Raw genomic sequence first — 23,248 nt, 5'->3', positions numbered from 1 at the left:
GTTCTTGTATTTAGAAGATCCAATGTGGTCTAGAGTTTGGCTTTAAGCAAAAAGAAAAAAAGTGAAGTGAAAGACATAGATACATGTTAGCTACACAGCAAAATGTTAGCAATTGTTTACTCTTAAGTGGCTGGTATATCTTATATTCTTTTTACTTCGTAATGTTTGAAAATATTCCTAGTAAAGTTTTAAGAACTGGTCTTACCTGGGCTGTCTGATGGCTGGCTGGCAAAGTCAAGTATCTCCTAGGAACTGGTCTTACCTGGGCTGTCTGACGGCTGGCTGGCAAAGTCAAGTATCTCCTAGGAATTGGTCTTACCTGGGTTGTCTGACGGCTGGCTGGCAAAGTCAAGTATCTCCTGGCAGAAGTGCTTGCGCTCCTCTTCAGTGAGGTGGTGGTCACTGGCTAAAAGGCTGCTGGTCTGCAGGTAGCTGGAGTGGAGAGGTAAGGAGCGTGGAGAGGCTCATACTGAGGAGTGTGGGGCAAAGTGGATGCAAAGCCTCCTACAGCCTTCACAGAGGCTTCAAAAGCCAAAGGGCTTTTTTTTTTTTTTTTTTTTTTAAGTTACTAGGACTCAAAATTAGATTATAAAAAATTGACTAGATATTTCATTAATTCTCTATACAATACATATGTATAAGGTAGGACTTTTCTCTCCTTAATAACAGATGAGAATGAAACATTTGATTGTGGGCAATGTTGCTGTATAAATAGAAAATAATTTTCCTGCTTCATGGCAACATTAAAGGATACTTTTCAATTTGTCCAAGGTGCTTTTGACATTCAGCCAGCTGCTTCCTTGTGTGTGTGATGGGGAGTGCCCAGCCCTCAGCCAGGTAATTTTTCAATGCTCCTTGAAGATAGATTTCTGCCTTTTGTGGAGCCTTTTTCCTCCTTGCAAAATCAACAAACAGTAGCTTTCATTACAGCTAGGAATAATCAACACACTGAGACCCCACCTCTCCCGCCTTGGCCTTCATCCTCCAGACTCCATGCCAGGACAGACTCAGCATCTTCAGATAGCCCTTTTCCACCCACCCCGCTCCGTGAGAAAGAGCACCTACTCAGGACGAATAATTAGACTCCCAGGCAAAGATCTGAGAAATGAGCGTGTGGTGATAAAAGCACAACACATTGTTGGTCTGGCTTTATACACACTTCGAGGAACTTCCATAGCTGAATCTCAGGATAAGAAAGTGAGCGTATCATTAATGATCTCGAGCTGACAGGCAAGAGAGTCACGGTTAAGAGAAGGTGAAGGAAGGGCTTGTCCACATGTACAGTGCTAGTCAGCAATGAAGCCAGGAAGTCCAGGTATGCATCTACACTACCTACTAAAGGCACAGAAACACAGAAGCAGTCTACAGGGCGCAAGTGGAAGGGAGCACAGAGTCACTTGGAAACTCAGGCAAAGAGCACTCCACAGGCTCCGGCTTCCAGAGAACACCAGAGAATTAAAATAGCAATACTTGGCCCCTGCAAAGTGAAGTTTAAAGCACAACTGTTTTGTAAGAGATGGGGTCTTGCTCTGTCACTCAGGCTGGGATACAGTGGCGTGATCGTAGCTCACTCCCAGACTCAAACTCCTCAGCTCAAGGGATCCTCCCGCCTCAGCCTCCCCCACAGTAGCTGGGACTATTGGTGTGTGTGGCCTTGCCTGCCTTTGAAATGCAAATTAATCAGGGCTTGTCAAAGCCTCAGGAGTAACAAGGATCCCCTCCCCTTCCTGAAGAAGCCTCTTTGCTTCCTCTTTAAACACACTACATGGAAATTCAAGAGAACTATATTCTAGCTGCAACTCTGCCGTTAGTTAGTGGGTAATTGGCTAAGCTGCTCCAATCACATCTGGAAAACTAGAAAGTTCACTGAGCTGATCTAAGAATCCCTTTCCAGCCAATTCACATCAGTTCAAATCAATTCTCATTTCTTGCTTCACCTATGAAATTACTTGAGTACAGATTTCAAGATCTCATTTCAATCACACTTTTTTTTTTTAAGAAAATGAAAACAAGCATCGTTTTCCTTAAACTTGTATCTCCTTTCAGTACTTTCAAATAGTAACCACACGACCCACTGGGGTTTCTTCTCTTTGACTGTCTGATTTTATGAAACACACTAGAAATATGCTAAATTTTGAGTTTTTCTGGATCAAACTTCAAAACTGCAGGAGCTGGAATGGAAATCCTGCAGTATCTGTACACACCTTCTTCCAGTTATCCCGCGATCATCCCTCTTTCACGAACCTGACACATGCAGTAGCTTTACATCAATGGCCTTGAGGTTTTTCAGGCCTCTTAATACTTGATGAAACGCTATATAACAAAATATGTAAGATCTATATGCCAATTTACTCACCATTATGCTTTCTTACAATTATTTAACTTAGTTACAAAAATTTATATATTTAATTAAATAAAATAATCTCCAAGACCAATAACAGTGTTTAAGAGTAACAAGCAGAAAAGCTCTCCATCTGGTTTTCAGAAAAAACTAAAAAACAAAATTATGAGGACTGGGTAAGAGAACCTACACTTTTCAGTCTACACATTAATGCACACCTTACATTAACTCCATCTATAACAAATCTTCTCATGTATATGTTTAGAATTCAAAGAAAAAGTACAAAATCAATTACATGTAAAACTCTGCCAGATCTTTTCCAACAAACTTGGCAGATCGAATCCTCCCAATGCTCGTATACATTTCAATGGTAGCATGGGACAAATCCTGTGGGGAAGTAAAAAACAATTACAGACTTGAACTTTTCGTGACAGACAAACACTACATTTATTTGCCTAAAGCTGATGCAAAAGACATTGTTGGGTTTTTTGTTTTGAGACAGAGTCTTGCTCCGTCACTCAGGCTGGAGCACAGCGGCGAGATCTCCGCTCACTGCAACCTCCGCCTCACAGGTTTAAGGGATTCTTGTGCCTCAGCCTCCCAAGCAGCTGGGACTACAGGTGCCACCACGCCTGGCTACCTTTTTGTATTTTTAGCAGAGACGGGGTTTCGCCATGTTGGCTAGGCTGGTCTCAAACTCCTGACCTCAAGTGATCCACCCGCCTCAGCCTCCCACAGTGCTGAATTACAGGCGTGAGCCACCAGGCCCAGCCTGCAGAAGACACTGTTATTAATATAACATTATCTTTTCCTTTGCATCTATTTTTGTGTTGAGCTTTTCTGTTATAATCAAAATTGGTAACCTGTGTAAAAATTATGAAGCATAATAATAAAAGAAACCCACAAACTCATCCAAAACATCTAACTTTTCCAAGGACTTTCTGCATGTGGGTGATGTGCTGGATATGTTTCCTACCTGTGAGTCTAAGAGGTACAGCCATTACAGGCAGTCCAAACGCTCGAGTTGCCCATGACCCCAGGGATGATGTTGACCCACCACACTTCTACCTACACCGTTTTTTAAAGTTTCACTAATTTAAATCTTTCAAAATCAAATACAATAGCTCTGCCCAAGTCCAAATTACTCCTTTTTATCAAGAAAAGTATTCATTATCCTCTCTTATAATTTCTGTGTAAGAAAACCCAATTTGAGGCCGGGCGCGGTGGCTCAAGCCTGTAATCCCAGCACTTTGGGAGGCCAACACGAGCGGATCACGAGGTCGGGAGATCGAGACCATCCTGGCTAACACGGTGAAACCCCGTCTCTACTAAAAAACACACAAAGCTAGCCAGGCGAGGTGGCAGGCGCCTGTAGCCCCAGCTACTCGGGAGGCTGAGGCAGGAGAATGGCGTAAACCCGGGAGGTGGAGCTTGCAGTGAGCTGAGATCCGGCCACTGCACTCCAGCCCGGGCGACAGAGCAAGACTCGGTCTCAAAAAAAAAAAAAAAGGAAAACCCAATTTGAACAAAACTGTAAATATTCAAAGATGATTCCATGCCCAAATATGGTACCATGAGTACTAATACGCACTTGATGAACAACTATTCCATGTTTTGTCCACAACTCCCCAGGTACCAAAGAAACTAAAAAAACCAACAAGAAGGGGCCCCCAATACCAGCTCCTTCCCAACTCAACAGGCCTTCTAGAGACAGGTATTCATGGAGCAGACATTAAACACTTGTTAATACTTACTAAGTAGTGTTTTTCAAAAGCTTCCACTGATGATAATGCTTCTTTCAGTTTCTTATAAGGACTCTGAGCTGTGTTGGCTTAAACAGAAAGAAACGAGAGTCCTTCTTCATCCTCATCATGTCCAGTCACATGACTTTACATTCACTTTCACATACTGCAGGTGGATGACCCCACCTGACTCTTGTGAAATTATAAACATGGCCAATGCCAACTGAAACTAGATGATTATGTATATTCTCTTTCAATTCACATATTCATAAAATAGTCAAAACACTTTTGTGTCATGCTTTTCTCTGATCTTTAGAACTAGACTTTTTAGAAATATATTTTACAAATACTCCAATGAATTAAATTACTTTTGAAATGATCTGAAATGGTCTCAAGTTGAAACAGTGAAATATACACACTAAGTATTTTTTCCCTTAAACACTTAAAACAGTGAGTAATGCTCCTTTCAAAGAGCCTTACTAATCAGGAGAATTTTTTCTTTTCTTCGTTTTTGAATGGAGTTTCACTCGTGTTGCCCAGGCTGGAGTGCAATGGAGCAATCTTGGCTCACTGCAACCTCCACCTCCGAGGTTCAAGCAATTCTCCTGCCTCAGCCTCCAGAGTAGTTGGGATTACAGGCATGCGCCACCATGCCCGGCTAATTCTGCATTTTTAGTAGAGACAGGGTTTCTCCATGTTGGTCAGGCTGGTCTCGAATTCCCAACCTCAGGTGATCTGCCCACCTCAGCCTCCCAAAGTGCTGGGATTACAGGCGTGAGCCACTGTGCCCGGCTAATTTATTTAAAAAAGTTTGCTGGGAGGCCAGGGCAGGAGGATCACTTGAGGCCGGGAGTTTGAGACCAGCCTGGGCAATACAACAATACTCCATCTCTACAAAAAATAAAAAAAATTAGCCAAGCGTAGTAGCACACACTTGTAGTCCCAGCTACTTGGCAGGTTGAGGCAAGAGGATCCCTTGAGCCCAGGAGGTCAAAGCTGCAATGAGCCAAGATTGTGCCACTGCACTCCAGTCTGGGCAAGAGAGTGAGACCCTGTCTCTTAAAAAAAAAAAAAAAAAAAAAATCGTCAGGTTGTATTGTTAGAAAAACAGATCATCTGTAATTCAGAGAGTGGTGCATTTGAACACGAGCAATAAAGTCCCTTAAGCCCAGGAGAAACTCAGCTATGTTTCTCAAACTCCTTCCAATTCTTTCAACTATTTCTAATATTGCATTATGCTGTTAAAAGGTAAAATATCAGGTGCTTTAATCCACTCAGCTAACAATGGATATAGTTTTCCAAATGGTGAGTAATATGATGACTATCAGAACCTGGGTTAAATGTGCCAACCTGCAAAGGACATTTTCATTATTGTCCACCTCAACACCAACATAGGTACGTACAAAAAAGTACCTGTTTCTGGTCGCTCAGCTCCCAAACCTGCCAAAAGGTCAACTGTCCTGTTGAGATCCTCTGAGTTAGGTCCTTTCTCTGACACGAGTCCACATAGATAGCCCAAGGACTTTAACTGTTAAGATAAATTCACAATTTCAATTAATTTGCCATAAGAGTCAGGAGGGAATTCAAGAATTTAAATATAAAAATTCAAATCCAGCTAAATTCTAGAAGAAATTTAGCTTTCCTACCCAAATGACTCAAATCTGGATACAAAAATACATCCTACACAATAGCTCCCAGTAAGACTTGGAGGGCGGGAATCCTCTGCTTCTGCCCTTCAGCTCCCTGAGTTCCCCAGACTTCGCCTGCACCTGCAGAAGCCACGCCCTGGCAGCCTACCTGCTGCACACACCAGCACAGCTCTGCCTGCTGAGGTGACATTTCAGCACCACCCTCCGTGTCCCCCGACTCAGGGTACAGAGTCACTTTCATGGGAGCACAGTGAGTGCTTGCTGTCTGCTGACTACATCGACATGTGGTAGGGAACTATGACTTCTTTGGCTGCACCCAGACACCCCCTACGGCCACTAAAGTGGATGCATCAATGATCTAAATAAGCAGGAGGACAGCAGCTCCAAACAGCAGACTTCCTCCGCCACCCAGGCATGGCTGCAGAGACAACACGAGCGTTCCACACTTGGGCAGGTAGGCACCTTTTCTGTGGCATAGCTCCACAGCCCCACAGTGTGGGCAATGTTTGAGTCGATCTGCGCCCGGTCACAGCAGCCTTCTATCCTCTGCAACACCTCCAGACAGCTCAGAAACACCCAGCAGTCCAGAGCACCAGGCGGGACGGAGACCTGTGGGGGTGCAAGTGCGAACGTGTGAGGGGCGCTCCGGGAGAGCTGTAGCTTGAACAAACCCACATGCTCTAGCTTGAATGTGCGAAACCCTCCCTCCCTCAAGCAGCCACCTCATCTAACAGTGCTGTGATCTGCAGAGCTACAGGAGAGAGAAAGGGGCCGAGGACACTAATCACCTACACTCACATGTGAAGAGAAAACCTGTGTGAACTAGATTCAAATGTGTTACCAGGTTTTAGGTATGACTTTCAATTATTGTATTTTTGAAAACCTTATTAAGAAAAAGCCTCTGCAGGTCTAGATCTGAAAAATATATACAGAAAAATATTTTTTTAAAAAAGGAAAAGCCTAGAAAAAGACCAAATAGGATCATTTACTTTAAGAGTGAGGACTGGCCAAACACCAGCGTCACGTGGGGAGGGAAAACTAAGACTTCAGATGACTGTTTGGTCACATTTAAGAAAGATCACGTTCAACAGCAGAAACTGAATACTGAGTAGAAATATCACAGGAGGACTTACAGTTCACTCTTCAGGCGTGATAAAGACAGCACAATTATGTCTGGGAAGAAGAGCTCCCTACTGCTCCCGATACACTGCAGTATTTACAGGAGAAACCCAATGTCTGTATTTGAAAAACATCCCAGGGCAAGTGAACAAGGACGCAGACGAAGCAGAGCTGGCCAGGCACCGCGCCTACTCTGACTGCTCCTGGGTCCCACGCACGCACTACGCTATCCTCTCTGCTTCTGTATTTCCTTGAGCCTTTCCACTTAAAAACAAAAAAGAAACACCATTGGAAAAGCAAAAGCGCCTGCTCTGTAAGATCCAGTGTCCCCCACATTCTAGCACCTCTGAAACAGGAACGTTTCTCTCAATCAAGTGGCACCTCACACTCTTCAGTGGCAATGCTGGCTTTTTCTCTGGTGGCACTAACTTCATGACGTCTCTTAGTTTTGCTGAAATATGTTCACCAGTGCTCTTCAAATCACCCGTCAACAGGTGATGAGCTGCCACTGCCAGGGAAACTGACTCCCATAAGAACTCTTGCAAGGCGCCCTGAGCACAAATAAAGGACCTGGAACCAACAAGGAAGAACCAGAGTGCCATCAAATGTTCCCATAAAAGCTAAAATGCCCAATTTTTGAAAAATAAGATAAGCTACTTAAATCTTTTGGGGGAAAAAAATCAGCATAGGACAAAAACTGCGTGATCGGAAGCCACTTTCAGAAAGCTGCACAACTCTCTCACCCAAACACACCCCACCGAGGGAAGGCGCAGAAAAGCGGGGCAGCCAGACGCAGCTCTGAGATCCTGGACAGAGCGTGTCCCTCTGACTGAGAAGCGTCCTCATCAGTCAGACCAGAGCAGACCTGGAGCAGGCTGACTGCACCTTGCAGGCCCGCCTGGTTCCCAGGTGCCAGGAGATCTGGGATACTTTTCATCTCCCAAGATGATACCACCACCAGTACCCACTATGCAAAAGCTTCTGTAAACATGTGCCTCCCCTGGGCACACACTGGTGACAGAAAGACCTCCTGGCAGAGGCCAGGTGCGGTGGCTCACGCCTGTGATCCCAGCACTTTGGGAGGCCAAGGTGGGTGGATCACCTGAGGTCAGGAGTTTGAGACCAGCCTGACCAATATGATGAAACCCCGTCTCTACTAAAAATACAAAAATTAGCAGGGTGTGGTGGCATGTGCCTGTAATCCCAGCTACTCGGGAGGCTGAGACAGGAGAATCATTTGAATCCGAGAGGCGGAGGTTGCTGTGAGCCAAGATCATGCCATTGCACTCCAGTCTGAGCAACAATAGCGAAACTCCGTCTCAAAAACAAAACAAAACAAAACAAAAACCTCCCAGGAGACCACAAGAGACTCCTACAAAGCAGGGAGGCGCACAGTGCTTGCGGTCAAGATGCATCCACAGAGAAGGGAGATAAAGACCAAGAGCCACAGCAGGGGAGCCGCGGCAGAGGGCGCTGGATGCAGAAGCAAGAGCAGCCGAGGCTGAGTCAGCAGGGAACAGCAGCAGCCGAGAGCGGAGGAGCCGCCTGACAGCACAGGTGCACCTCAGAAAGGCTCCCAAATGATACCACCAAAATGCCAACGGTGGCATTAATTACTGCGTGGCATGATTATAGAACAGTTCTTGGTATATTTTTTTCCTGCAAAGAGCAAGTCCCGCTTTGGTAAACTTGAACGACAGTATTAAAAAAAGTAGCAGCATCAGGTAGCAGTAGCTTTTCTGGGCTAAAAACAACAAAATCTGATGGCAGCCATTGGCCACTGACTGCTGAGACTTCACCTTCAACTTCCATCCCGGAAGAGGTGGGAGAGAGCAGGCAGGTCCTGCACACACCCACGCCAAGGCACAGGGCAGGCTGTCACTGAATAACAGAAACCTGAAGGTGAGCTCGGCCACCCCTCCCTCTGGAACTCACACCTCCCACAGTGCGAAGCCTCCCCGGGGCCTGCTCTGGTCTTGGCTGCGAGTCCTCCCTGGCTCCGTGCTCTAAGAGCCTCTGTTTCCCAGGAGAATCGCAGCTCCCTACATTTCCTATCACACATCATTTTAAAACTTCAGTTTTTATGGAAAAGAAAGACAGGCATATGAATTGGGCATGTGATGTGGCATACACAAGCCTTTCTGTAGTGCCGCCTTGAGGAGCCGCCTGCCTCGTATGTTACTACTTACTGTGTGTGTCTCTTAGCTCCCACCCAAACCCCAGGTAACAGCCCAGAGGGGGCCGGGCACTGCTTCGTCTCTATACTTTCCAGGGCCTGACAGAGGTGGGCTCTGCAGCAGCGAGACCTTCCACAGTGGGACATGGAAGACGTCTAGACATGTTAACAAAACAATTTATTTACAACTTCATTGCAGTGATACTTTTTCATTGCTTTGAAAAAACAAGTGGCAAAATACATACAACAAGGTATGTGAGGGGTGCAAACCCTAAATTTAGAGGTCCATGATTTTTACAAATGTAACCACCACCTAATCAAGCAACAACATATCCTAGAAGGTTCTCTCAAGTCCCTTTTCCTAGTCAAGATCCACCCCAAAGAGGCACCCCCTATCCTGACTTCGGCCACCATCAATTCCTTCTGGCTGATTTGTGAACTTCACGTAATGAAATCACATCCTCTTTTGTACATGGGGCTTCTTTAATTCAACACATCTTTAAGATTCAACCTTGCGGAGTCTGTCAGCCTGTTCTTTTTCACTGCTGCTTATTAAACCTTTCTACAAGTTGGCCACAGTTTATTTATCCACTCCTTTTAAGTGTCTGGGTTGTTTCCAGTGTTTGGCTACTATGGGTAAAACTATTTGCAATGTTACCCCTGCCTCAACTAAGGGACGCCTTCTCAGACTCCGAAGACGCCCCCAGCCCCGAGTGCGCCGGGCTACTCACAGCACAACACAAGCAGCGCCAACACTCTTCTCCCACCAGCATCCCCGCAGCAGAGACACAAGAGCGCGGGGGAAGGGAAGAGAGAGTGCCAGAGCCATCCAGGCTCATTTTACCCATTGTAGTGCAGCTTGAGAATAAAAACAAAAGTCTCACAAACTCTGGAAAAGAGCGATTGTTCTGCAGCCACGGCTTCACGGCTTTGAGTCGCCCAAACAAGTGTCAGCCCCTTGCTCCTAAACGGTGGCCGACACAGAAAACGGGCACTTTAGCCAACATTGCGAAAGCCATGCCTCTACGGTGGCATCTGCCACCCAGCATGCCACAGCACCCAACACAACAAAGACCAAGCCTCCGCTCTGCCCCGAGAGCCTGAGACTGAACGGCAGAGCATGCGGCTTGGACACCTCACTCCGGAACCAGGTGGTGGCTTCACCGTCTCCAGAAAACTCCCATTTCCCTAATGGGCCATCAGACACTTCTTGGCCATTTGGATATCATCTTTTGTGAATAACAGACTTTTTAAACTAATTCTTAATTTGTATTAATTTTCCTTAAAGCCCCTCCTCCTTTCCAGATCGCTGTATTAGCAATGGCAAGTGCCATTTTGCCACTTCCAAGTATAAAAGTAAAGGCATTCTTGTTCTTGCTTTTGATCCCCTACCATTTGAGTGCAACCCACACACTGGAAGGTGCACGAGTCCCAGGTGAACGCCTGTATGTCTCCCATGAAAGCAGAATCAGAGCAGTAGCTCCTGCAGGAACTCCCTGCCAGTCACCAGCCCCTCCACCTGCCAGAGAGCTCACAGCAGACTGGTGTAGCTTCACTGTAAACTTTAGATACAAGGAATCAAAAAGTATGCCTTCTCATATCGCTTGAATCCGGGAGGTGGAGGTTGCAGTGAGCCAAGATCACGCCACTGCACTCCAGCCTGGGCGACAGAGCAAGACTCCATCTAGGAGAAAAAAAAAAAAAAAAAGGTATGCCCTCTCTTGTGTCCAACTTCTTTAGCTCAACTTGAGGTTGGTTAGAGTCATGCACTACCAGTCACGTTCACCACTGTACCCTAGCGCACTGCAGGGCCACGGTGCCGTGTCGTCATCCCTTGGACGAGATGAACATTTGGGTTCTTCCCCGTTTCTAGCTCTGATGACTCACGGTGCCACAAATATCTCTGTACTTGTCTTTTGATGCATGTGTGTGTGCATGTGTCCGCACATACCAGGGCTGATCTGCTGGGTCACGGGGCATGTGTTGTGATGGCGACACCCGCTAGATACCGCAAACAGCCTTCCAAAGCGCTTCCAGTGGAGCACACCATCACCAGTGAAGGAGCGCCAGTGTCTCCACCCTCCCACCGACACCCGAGGACAGCCTTTCCATCCGGGCCATTCGGCTGGTGTTGATAATGGTTTGATTGCATGGATAATGGTTTCAGTTTGCATTTCGCTACGATTCATGAGACTGAGCCCCTTTTCATGTTTATTGGCCATGTGGATTTCCTCTCCTGCCTGTTTTCCTATCGGTTGGTCAGTGTCTCTGCATCGATGTATGTGAGTTCTTCACAGCACACGCTGGATAAGGGCCCTTTCTTGTCTGCACATACTGTTCGCACTTCCAAGCTGCGAAGGTCTTTTTGCTCCCGTCAGAGCGCCTTTCGGGGAAGAGAAGCGCTGCTGTTTATGTGGCCTGATGCAGGGCCGGCTTCCCTCACGGCTGGTGCCTAACCGTAAGGGTTTCATGTTCTGTTGAAGAAATACTTGCCAACCTTAAGGTCCCCAAGATATTTTCCCATGTTATCTTCTAGAGTTTTCGTATTTTATTTTTCATGTCTAGACCAAAACTACACCTGGAATTAATCTTGTTTATGGGGTGAGACCAAGATTTGTTTTTATATATGGATATCCAGTGGACCCAGAACCACCAATTCACTAAATAAATTTTTCTTGAACCCATTTATTTAAAATCTACCGGCTGGGTGCTATGGCTCATGCCTGTAATCCGAGCCCTTTGGGAGGCTGAGGAGGGCAGATCACTTGAGCTCAGGGCAAGACCAGCCTGGGCAACATAGTGAAACCCCATCTCTACCAAAAAATACAAAAATTAGCTGGGCATGGTGGTGCATGCCTGTAATCCCGGCTACTCTAGTGGCTGAGGCAGGAGAATTGCTTGAACCCTGGAGGCAGAGGCTATAGTGAGCCGAGATCACACCACTGCACTCCAGCCTGGGCGACAGAGTGTCTCAAATAATAACAATAATAAACAACAAAATCTACCTCAACTGCCTTTTGGAACTCCACCTTCTCCCTTGGACTATGGCAGAAGTTTCCAAATTCTTCACCTCTCTCTGCCCTCTGCCTCCTCACTAGGTCCTAACCTTTCATGGCTCCCTCCTGGCTACAGGACAAAGGGCAACCTTCCAGGTGACACACAAAGAACTTCAGAATCTCCCTTCACTGTCACCAAAGCCTGCCTCGCTCCTGAAGTTCCAGCGAGACCAGACTCCTTCAGAGCACCTTCGGTACCACCACCTTCTCTGCCTGAAATGCACCCTCCCGTGCCACCAGCAGTCACGCCTACCTGGTGAATTCTTACTCCCCCTACTCACTCCCTAGCATGTAAGCTTCGTAAAGCCAGGAATTCTACTTCACTCTCTGCTGAAAAGGCAGCGCCTACCACAATGGTTGGCACAAAACAGATGCTCAGTGAAGATATGCTGAGTGAATGAATCTTTTTTTTTTTTCTTTTGAGACGGAGTCTCACTCTTTCACCCAGGCTGGAGTGTAGTGGCGTGACCTCGGCTCACTGCAAGCTCTGCCTCCAGGGCTCAAGCCATTCTCCTGCCTCAGCCTCCCAAGTAGCTGGGATTACAGGCGCCCGCCATCATGCCCAGCTAATTTTTGTATTTTTAGTAGAGACAGGGTTTCACCATACTGGCCAGGCTGGTCTCGAACTCCTGACCTCGTGATCTGCCCACCTCAGCCTCCCAAAGTGCTGGGATTACAGGTGTGAGCCACTACGCCCGGCCTGAATGAATCTTTTTAACGGAGTTCACACAGGGCCTCCTCTAGAAAGCTTCCCTAGCACCTATTGGGCACCTGCAAATGTTTACCAAGCTGACCTGAGGCGCCCGACAAAGCTGCCTTTCCCTCCCTTACGGTCCCCTGTGCACAGACAACACTTCGTCTCTACTTGGACTGTGCTGATGACCCGTGGCAGCCTCATGCCGGTAGGTGAGGCCCTTTCCTCTTCATTTATGTGCACCCCCATCTATCCCTGTCTCCCACAGTGCCTGGCAGGCAAGGAAATGTGTCTCGAATGATTCTTGACAGTCCTCTCTTTCCTTTTGTCCAGGGAGCCATCAGTTCTTCAGCAACAGCTCTCACAACCACCCCTCCTCCTCCAGCTCAGGTCCTCACGGCTCAGGGGCACACAAGATCCTCCACCTCCCCATGAAAGCGCCCACCCAGCAGGGTGTCGGGTCCACCGTAAGCCCTCAGTAAACACAACCTACATCCCTCCACTACGTCTCTGCCTTTGTCCTCTGCCAGGCCTGCACCTCAGAATACCGATCCCAACCGGCCAGCTTTGACTGTAAACCTTCTTCCTCTGGTTCCACCTGCAGGTTGGCCACACACAGCCTCTGTTCACAAACCAGCCAGCTAACTCTGATGGCGTCCCATGCGCGGTTCCTCCACACCACAGGCTAGGCTGGGTGACTCTCCTGGGGTGAGGAGTCCTGACCCTGGTAGGCCCACACAGTTACCTAACCAGAATCTACGCTGATAACAGGTCAAATGGTGCTGAATGAAACATATTCCAAACCCCCTAAAAAATCACTTGGGCAATCAGTGTAACAAACACATTATGGCCTTCTAGAAAGTATCTTCCTCATTCTTCTAATTTGGCAACAAAATGTATACGTATCATACTTTTTTCTTACCAAAGGTGCAGGAAAACAGCCATCGCTAGCATGACTGAAAATGGGAAGACCTTTCTGGTGGACAAACTGACAACACATATTAACAGCTTTAAACACGTGTCTATCCTCGCCCTTCCAATTCTATTTGTATGAATTTACACACAAAGATGTATGTATAAGGATACAAACTACTGCAATTGCAAAGAATTTTGAAGAATTCAAACGTCCAAATAGGAGCAAGGAAATCATTGCAGTTCATCTATACATAAGAAGGCCATGGACAAAAAAAAAAGGGAACCTCTTCCCACTGCAAAAGCAACAACATTTTCTTCTGTGTATTTGTCTGTATTTCCCAAATTTACATAGAGAAAACATTCAACTTTTGTAAATGGAGAGAAAATTAGAAATTGTTACAGAAAAAAAGAGGAAATATTCTGTGAAGGAGGATCCTGAACTCATGCGCAACTGGCCTCACTTCACGGGTGTTACCGCCCACCCCAGCAGGTAGGCACAATCTCCATCCTTAACACATTTTCCACAACGGGAGTGGGCCAAGGCTAGTAAGCGGCATCCACAGGGTAGAGGCCTCTATCCAGCCATCTTGCTCTCTTTCTCAGCCCCGGTCGCCCCTGGAGTGTGGATCAAGCCCTACTACAGAGGCAGTGCCAGTTTCTATCACAGCTGGCCACTTCGTTGCCCCCTGTTCTCTTTAAACAAATGAGGTACTTCCAATCAACTGATAAAGCAAGCAGGATGTTAGCAGGACATGTTTTATAAGCCACCCACTCAAAACTGGGACGTGGGATCTGCAGCTGACCGTGGTGCACCCACCCCCTGGCCTCTGCTCAACTGTGGCCCTAAAACCCGACTGTCACCAAAAAATCCTAACAACTAGACTGGAATAAAAACTACTGCACGAGAGAGAAAACCACAGCCAGGGGCGGTTCAGACCTGTAATCCCAGCACTTTGGGAGGTGAGCAGGGAGGATAACTTGAGCCCAGGAGTTCCAGACCAGCCTGGGCAACACAGTGAGACTCATCTCTACCAAAAAATTTAAAAATTTAGAAAAAGGGAGAGAAGGCCGGGCGCGGTGGCTCATGCCCGTAATCCCAGCACTCTGGGAGGCCAACGTAGGTGGATCACGAGGTCAGGAGATGGAGACCATCCTGGCTAACACAGTGAAACCCCGTCTCTACTAAAAAAAAAAAATACAAAAAATTAGCCAGGCGCGGTGGTGGGCACCTGTAGTCCCAGTTACTTAGGAGGCTGAGGCAGGAGAATAGCGTGAACCTGGGACGCGGAGTCTGTAGTGAGCCGAGATTGCGCCACTGCACTCCAGCCTAGGCAATAGAGTCCTGAGACTCCATCTCAAAAAAAAAAAGAAAGAAAGAAAGAAAGAAAAAAAAGAAAAAGGGAGAGGAAGAGAAACACTTCTGACGTGAAGTTACTGGTGAAGCCCTCTAAGTAAACAGTGTGAATCTCAGTGTTGATCAAACTTGGGAGCAAAGTGTGCAAAAAGGACTGTGTGCACTTCAACACAGGCGACAAGGGAGGCTGTCCTCTCTGGCCTGGGAATCTGACAGGCACAGCACATGTAAGGAGGCACAGCCAGCTGTGTGCATCAGAAGAAGGTGAGGAAACAGGAAGTGGGTTCTTAGAAGGAAAGAGACTGAGAGACTGTGAGAAAGTCATCAGTGGGTGGCATGTCCTTGCCTCAAATCCAGCATTCAGCTTTGGCTACCTCCTCTCACTGGAGACGCAGAACTCAACAGCACAAAGAAGTGCAACAGCTGTGACTAAAAGCAATGGGGGCAGCTTCCACTCAAGGAAAGGCCAAGGAGAGAACAACTTCATTCAGTAAAGCAAAGGGCTCAGAAAATACACCACAGATAAGAGGCTCCTCACACAATACAAAGCCTTGAAAACACCTCAGTGACTTCCTGGCCCTGCAGACGAGCACCTAGAGGAGCCAACAGACCCTGTGTGGCTCCTGTGAACCCCGACGCTCCAAGGAACTCCAGAACCCACACCCTCTATTACTTACACATTTCTCCTTCCAACCACAAGGTAAAACAGACCTACTTCAACCTCCCTCCACAAGGGCCACAGGCATTCCAGAACTCAGGAGAACCGCTAGGAAGTCCCTAAGAACCCGCTCCACGGGACAGCCCCTGGGAGGAGGTGAACATGCAGCTCTGCGGGGAGAGAGTGCAGCGCGACGCACTATGCCGCCAGCTGCTCCTCCGGCCTCCACGGCACCTGCGCACGCCCACAGGAGGGCAGCCATGGTGCGGCAAGCACACTAGTGAGCAGCGCCGGAAGAGGAAAAGGGACTGCCGTCTCCACGCAGTACTGGACCTCTCTGCTTGGCCTCTCAGATCCGCTTTCCACACCCTGCCGCCCTGTTCTCTGCTGGGGGAGCTGTATGTGACACATCAGTGGGCTCCCTGGCCTCTAGCTTCCAGAGTGCCTGGAGGAGTTCAGAGGGAAAGGTGGGGGGGTGGAGGTGCCCGCTTCCCTCCTGGCTGAGCAGCCCAAGCAGACTCTCTCGATCCAGGGAATTACAGGCAGCCCAGAGTGTCATTTCGAGGTGGAAAATGCTGCCTTTCCTCATTTGCTTCATTAGGCGAAGAAAAAAAATTTGATAAAAATTCCTAAGTTTCTGAGTTTGTGACTTGGGCTAGGTACTAATGAGCTGAGCTCTGAAATAAGAACTTCTCCTTTTGAAATTAACTAAAATATATTTATCTTCATTAATTAAATTTAAATCTCTTAAAATTATTTCAAACCAAGCACACAAAAATAAGTTCCTATATTATGAAACACCATCCCCATCAATGGCTTATACTCTTCAGACCTAATCACTTCCAGACTCTGTTTTCTTGTTTACAAAACAGCATCAGACCACTCACTCAGGAGATCTTAACCAGGGGATGGGTGGCAGGGGCGTACACGAATCCTCAAGTCGTAAGTATCATTTCGTTTGTGTGTGTGAATTATTCTGGATAAAGAGGACCATGAAACAAGAATCACCAGACTAGATACAGTCTCTACAGTCCTTCCACCTCACTAGAATGTCCATGGTTCTACGGACAGTAAGAGTTTAGTGCTTGGATGAATTTATCTCTAAAGGCAAATGTTTTACTAACTACATTCACACACCCAATAAGTGCGCACACGCACACGCGCGCGCGCGCGCACACACACACACTTATGACATATCTTCCATGAAGCTTCGTACTACTAATCAATGGGGCACAGCCTACTGTGTGTCACTCACATTGCTACCTGCATGGCCATGTGCAAAACTATTTATCTGAAAAGAAAAATAACATAAATGTCTACATGAAATAAATGTCTGAAATAAAATAAATGTCTACCTGCGGGTCCCTCAGGTGAGTGACGCTTCCCCGTGGAGATGGCTCACGCAGTAGCGCAGGCCACAGTCAGCCAGTGAGCTCCACTGAGAAGCTCATCTAAGAGGCTTGCTCTGGACCGGCACAAACTTCACTATGTTGAGAACAGAGTTCTACTTTTGAGCAATTAATCAATGTAAAAAGTAACTAAGCAAATAATATACTGAAAATTTAAAAGACATTCAGAAAAGAAAACTCTTTCTTAAGTGCAAACAGTTCAATGCCTGGAACCTCAAGGTTCAGAGATTTCTCCTGGAACAATCAAGAAATGGGTAAACTGGGAAAAGAGCCAACTCACTTCTAGGAGCTTCAGTTCCTGCACACAGTTGTGCAGCAGCTCTAGGGCGCGCTGGGCCACCTCCCACGGCCTCTGCAGGAAGAGCAGCAAGGTGCACTGGCGAGAGAACAGGTAACTGCGCAGATCTAACAGCGTGGCTTCTCGCCTCTGGATCGATTCCCGCTTCTCCATATCTATGGGCTTTCGGAGGATCAATCCGTTCCAGCTCTTCACTGGCTGGCAGAAAAAAGTCAGCCAGTTGGCACCATCTAAACAAACACACATCATGAAAGGTGCTGATTGCAGGTACTTCACCTTCCTGAGCTTCCTGCTCAGGCTGAGGATGGTGAGCAAACAGGCAGCTTCAGAACCAGTTGTTCTAAGAACACTGCCCACCCTGCCCACCCCCTGTGGTCCAGTGATGCGCACCCATTCGGCTCCTAGCACTGACAGCCGAGATGAGGGTAACGTGAGCCAGGCAACAAGGCACGCCACCCTACCATGCCCAGAAAGTCATGGGCGGGAGCTGAACAGGTCGGGAAGCCGCCCAGAGACCGACAGGCTACATGGTTAGGGGAGCTCAGGCTCTGTCTCAGACCGAGGGAGGGCTCTAGTCTTGGGCTGCAGCGGGGCTGGGCTTCCTTATCTTTACCTGCGGGCTGGAGTGCTGCCTGCTCTGACCATCCTGGTGCTTCTGGTCTTCCTTAGACTACATATTCCTTCCTTATTTCCCTAACTCAACCACGTCACCTCCCTGAGCCAAGCTCCTGGAGGAAGGGACAGGGAGGACTTGGTGGCAGCGCAGAAGAAAAAAGAATGACTGCTCGTCACAAATTTCAGCAAGGCTCCCAGAGGTTTACTTATACCCCTAAGACTCAAATATCATCTTAAAATAGGCATAGCAATGTATAATAACAAGTCCATCAATCATTATTGAAAAAACCTTTGAATCTATTTTTCTCACTCCAACAGAGAGGTGTCATAACCAGTTCATTCCCACGTGGCATCCTGACATGGTTCAACGCTCCCTTCACTGACGGGAGCTTCTCCTCAGAGCCGGGGAGCACACGGCAGTGTGGCGCGGAGCCGCCAGCCCAGACCCCGAACCAGCATCCTCAGAGCTGCTGGAGGACATGGCAGTGTGGTGCGGACCCGCCAGCCCAGCCCTGCACCAGCAACCTCAGGGCTACTGGAGCACACGGCAGTGTGGTGCGGACCCGCCAGCCCAGCCCTGCACCAGCAGTTCCCTTGGTTAGGCTCCCCTCCCACCAGGATTCTCACGGGGCACTCCCACATTTCAGTCAGGCCTCTGGTGCCAGTGCCACCCCCCTCAGAGAGGCCACTCCAGTGCCCTATCTAAGCTCCAACGGCACATACTGCCCCATCCCTCACTGGAACTCCTTTCTACAGCCCAAACTTACCACTGCGACGGCAAGTGACAGATTTACTTTTCTGTGCCTGTTTCCCCTTCATGTAACCACCATAAAAAAAAGGGATTTTGTTTTACTCCTCCCTGTATTTAGAACAGTGCCTGGCACACGGTGGTCCCTCAATAAGTATTTGTTGAATGAAAGAACAAAAACGAACCATCTTATTCAGCAACAAAACTTCGTCCAGGCTTACTTTTGGATTTTAAATTGCCCCAAATTTTAAAACTGAGAGAAAAAAACAAATAAATTAGGTGAAATATAAGAAGTATGTCAGATATTTCAGCCTTGAAGGCCCCTCCCGTCCCACAGGCACTGACATCCATTCAGATGCCTGGTCCCTGTAGCTGCCCAGCACCTATTCTGCTGCCAGGGACCATATGGTCTTTATCTTATAAATGACACTTACTACTCAATGTTGTGGATATGGCATCACAGGCACATGGACCTGTGATTACCAGCCTGCCTGAGGCTAACAAATGCCCTCAGTTAGAATGCATAGCTTAAACACAGCTTTTACAAGCTCATATGATATGACCTCAAGGTTGTTAACATGGTCATCTCATGGCAATTTGAAACTGTGATTGGCAGTTTTAGATTACTTGATTAAAAATCTAAATAAGGCCGGGCACGGTGGCTCAAGCCTGTAATCCCAGCACTTTGGGAGGCCGAGACGGGCGGATCACGAGGTCAGGAGATCGAGATCATCCTGGCTAACACGGTGAAACTCCGTCTCTACTAAAAAATTAGCCGGGCGAGGTGGCGGGCGACTATAGGAGGCTGAGGCAGGAGAATGGCGTAAACCCGAGAGGCGGAGCTTGCAGTGAGCTGAGATCCAGCCACAGCACTCCGGCCTGGGCGGCAGAGCGAGACTCTGTCTCAAAAAAAAAACCTAAATAAACAGATTAAGTTCTAGGCATTCTTTCAAAGGAGTTCTCCACAAAAAGACTGAGAATTATTTGGTGCTCAGTGAAAATATTTTAATTTTTTCAACTAATGGATGTACCTGTTATTGCCATTTCTTTATTAAATTCAAACATTTTTTGCTAAATAAATCTATTTTTCAAAAAAAAAAAAAAAACATGTAAGATATTTTAAAAATATAGGCCGGGTGCAGTGGTTCACAACTGTAATCCCAGCACTTCGGGAGGCTGAGGCGGGTGAATCATGAGATAAGGAGATCGAGACCATCCTGGCCAACATGGTGAAACCCTGTCTCTACTAAAAATAAAAAAATTAGCTGGGCGTGGTGGTGCGTGCCTGTGGTCCCAGCTACTCGGGAGGCTGAGGCAGGAGAATCGCTTGAACCCAGGAGGAGGACGTTGCAGTGAGCCGAGATCACACCACTGCACTCCAGCCTGGCAACAAAGTGAGACTCCATCTAAAACAATAAATAAATAATAACTGTGTGTGTGTGTGTATGTATGTATGTATGTATGTATAGACTGGACATGGTGGCTCACAACTGTAATCCCAGCACTTTGGGAGGCCAAGGCAAGAGGATCATTTGAGGCCAGGAGTTCGAGACTGGCCTGGCCAACACGGTGAAACCCCGTTTCTACTAAAAATATAAAAATTAGCCAGGCATGGTGGCGTGTGCCTGTAATCCCAACTACTCAGGAGGCTGAGGCACGAAAATCGCTTGAACCTGGGAGGCAGAGGTTGCAGTGGGCCAAGTTTGCACCACTGCCCTCCAGCCTGGGGGACAGAGTGAGACACTGTCTCAAAAATAAATAATAGATATATATGTATAATATGGGCACCTAAGACCGGGCATGGTGGCTCACACCTGCATAAAATATAAGAAATAGAGTTTTACCTCTTCTGTTTTTTTCCTGAGTAAACACTTTGCTTTGGTTCTATGTCTATACTGGCATCTCAGGAGACTGAGACCAGACCCGATCTTCACTATGAGCCGGTAGCCACTGGCGCCACTGATGATTTCCAGAGTGAGGACAGCGCCCACAGCTAGAGATGACCGTCCCCACACTTCACCTCCCTCCAGGTTCTCCAGCTGACGCTGGGGCTCCTTGAAATCACTCCTCCCTTCACACATGGTGACAAGGCTTCTCAAAAAGGAACCTGGCAAACATGCCCACTACAGCACTGCTTGTGGTGGCAAGAAGCAGAAAAGAACCCAATGTCCAACACCAGGGAGTAGAATCGAGCCAGGAATATACCAACTCTAAGAAAAACAGCTCCAAACCCCACCTGTTAACCTGGAGAGATGCCCACGACGGGCTGTGAGTAAGAAAAAGGAGCGACAGAGAAACAGCTACGTAACATGGTATCACTTTCATCAAAATAAGCATCAGCGAAAAACACTGAGGACAGTAACCAATGTTTCTCTTTGTGTATGGTTTCACTGTGCTAATTCTTTAATTGTAAAAGAGCTTAAGATATTGTTTAAAAGTGCAAAAGAAAGATGAACACCCAAGGGTGTTACATAAGCTCACAGCAATGAGCACTGGAGCATTCCAAAGACAATCGCTGGATGGAAGGGAAAGGGACGTCCACTCTGACTAACGAGGCACAGAATCGAAGCATCACCAGCAGGCCACTGAGTTGTGGAAAGGACATTTTATACTTGGAAAACTGTTTGTTTGTTTGTTTTTATTACTTTTGTTACTTAAGATTCTTCTAAAAGTGAAAATGACTAATTCTTAATTCTCATTTCATTTCCTCTAGGAATCATGAGAATATATCTGATACGATGTGTATAAAGACAACAGCAAAACATGAGTACTCATGAGGTAAATAAGTGGCTGCTTCAAGACTATCTGCAAGTGGAGAAAGCCACACTAAGAAAAGCATGCGTTCCTGAAGTACCACTACTCACCCCCGGCCCCGAAGTTGACCACATACTGAGAGAAGAGGGCGTCCAGCTCGTCATACTGCACCAGGGCGTCCTCGAACTGCTGCAGCATCTCGAAAACAAAGGCAAGCTCCTCCTATTCGCCCAAGATACGTTTTTAAAAAAAAACAAAAACATAAATCAACATATTGAAAAAACAGTATGTAGCCATTGAAAATTACAACAGAGAAAGGCATGCAGCACTATGAACAATGCCTACACTCCACTGAGTAAAAACCAGTGTAAGGACCACACATGTCAACACTCACGCATGCACAAGAAGCTAGAAAAGGTCAAGGTCACTCCTGAACCCTCCCTGACCTATTGGCAGCACCGGATATAACCGGCCACCCCTTGTCCTTGGGATGTTTCCTGCTGTCCAGGACCCAGCCACCTGCTCCCCTCACCCCTCACTCTGGCTCCCTCTGGTCAGATGGCTGGTTCCTCTCGTTCCCCCAGGATCTCTGCTGGAGGCCCCAGGGCTCAGCCCTTGGACTTCCCTGTCTACACTCACTATTCCCTCTCCGAGATTGAGCCTATCTACACAGCAAAACCACACACATTTAGGACTCCAGCTCAGACCCGACTCTGGCTTCAACGGCAAGCACAGCACGTTTGTGTGGACACCTAACAGACAGCTCAGGCTTACACATGGAAACCTGAACCCCAAACCTTTCCCACAAAGTGCTCCACCTACCGTCTTCCCCATTTCAGTCAGCGACTGCTCATCACATTCAAGAGACTCCTAAGTCCTTCCAAGGCATCCCCAGGCCCTGCAAAATCTATGTCCCCCAGCTCCACCCCTCTGGCCTCACTCAGCTCCACCACCAAGGCCTCCTCACTGCTGCTCACGTGTGCACGGCAGGGAGCTGCGTCGGGGCCTGTGCATTGCCCCATTCCGTGGCCTGGAACACTTCCTCTTCCTCTACACATCCACATGGCTTGCTGTCCAACCTCCTTCAGCTCTGGCTAAGTCCCCAGCCCAGTGAGGCTTTTCATCCTCCTGCCCCTGCGCAGCGCCCCACACCATCTCTGCCTCGTGTCTCTCTCTCGCCCTAGCATCTGCACCACTTCCTTTCCTGTGTCTCCTCCACTGTCACACAAGCTCACAAGAACCGTATAGTGACGGCGTCCCAGCATCAAGGAGGGCCTGGCCCTGTTCGTGCTCAGTAACCTTTATCGAATGAGAAAATGAAAAGAGACGGCGACAAGCGACTGCTTTCCGATCTCCATTACTGCACATTAAAAAGTAAAGGCCAGAAGGATGTGCACGCACATAAACCTCCAGACATGGTCAGGTCTTTGGAATCCAGTTCCACCCCATGTATTTGTGGACATTATTCCCAGACCCCAAAGGGCCCACCCAGGTCCCACTCACTAGGCGAGAACTGAGAGGGCTCCTTTGTATCCTGTTTCCCCTGAAAACAGTGGCGGGCTGTGTTTTGCAAGAGAAACTGCGAAGTTACATTGAACTTCATTTTCTTTGTGAAGTATTTTCAAGACTGAGCACTCTAATGTTTTTCTTTTAAATTGTGATTAAAATGTATGTAATATAAAACTGACCATCTTAACCATTTTTAAGAGTACAGCTCAGG

The 23,248-nt window shown here is 47.4% G+C and overlaps 1 protein-coding gene across 1 annotated transcript in view; it reads right to left on the bottom strand.

Annotated features, from left to right (window-relative positions):
- The window catches only part of TRAPPC10 (trafficking protein particle complex 10), a 77,307-nt gene that overhangs the window by 26,830 nt on the left and 27,229 nt on the right, over window positions 1-23,248 (bottom strand). Inside the window, exons 5-12 of the mRNA XM_011954128.1 lie at window positions 21,639-21,750; window positions 17,394-17,641; window positions 6,195-6,341; window positions 5,497-5,611; window positions 4,096-4,172; window positions 2,637-2,728; window positions 755-895; window positions 320-432 (exon numbers count right to left, since the gene is read on the bottom strand). Coding sequence (XP_011809518.1) covers window positions 320-432; window positions 755-895; window positions 2,637-2,728; window positions 4,096-4,172; window positions 5,497-5,611; window positions 6,195-6,341; window positions 17,394-17,641; window positions 21,639-21,750 — 1,045 coding nt within the window. The remainder of the gene's footprint in view (window positions 1-319; window positions 433-754; window positions 896-2,636; window positions 2,729-4,095; window positions 4,173-5,496; window positions 5,612-6,194; window positions 6,342-17,393; window positions 17,642-21,638; window positions 21,751-23,248) is intronic.

Source organism: Colobus angolensis, unplaced genomic scaffold (genome assembly GCF_000951035.1).
Source record: "Colobus angolensis palliatus isolate OR3802 unplaced genomic scaffold, Cang.pa_1.0 Scaffold38, whole genome shotgun sequence".
Classification (NCBI taxonomy): Eukaryota; Metazoa; Chordata; class Mammalia; order Primates; family Cercopithecidae; genus Colobus; species Colobus angolensis.
The sequence above is the reverse complement of the archived record's forward strand: the minus strand, read 5'-3'. Positions and strand labels throughout refer to the sequence as shown.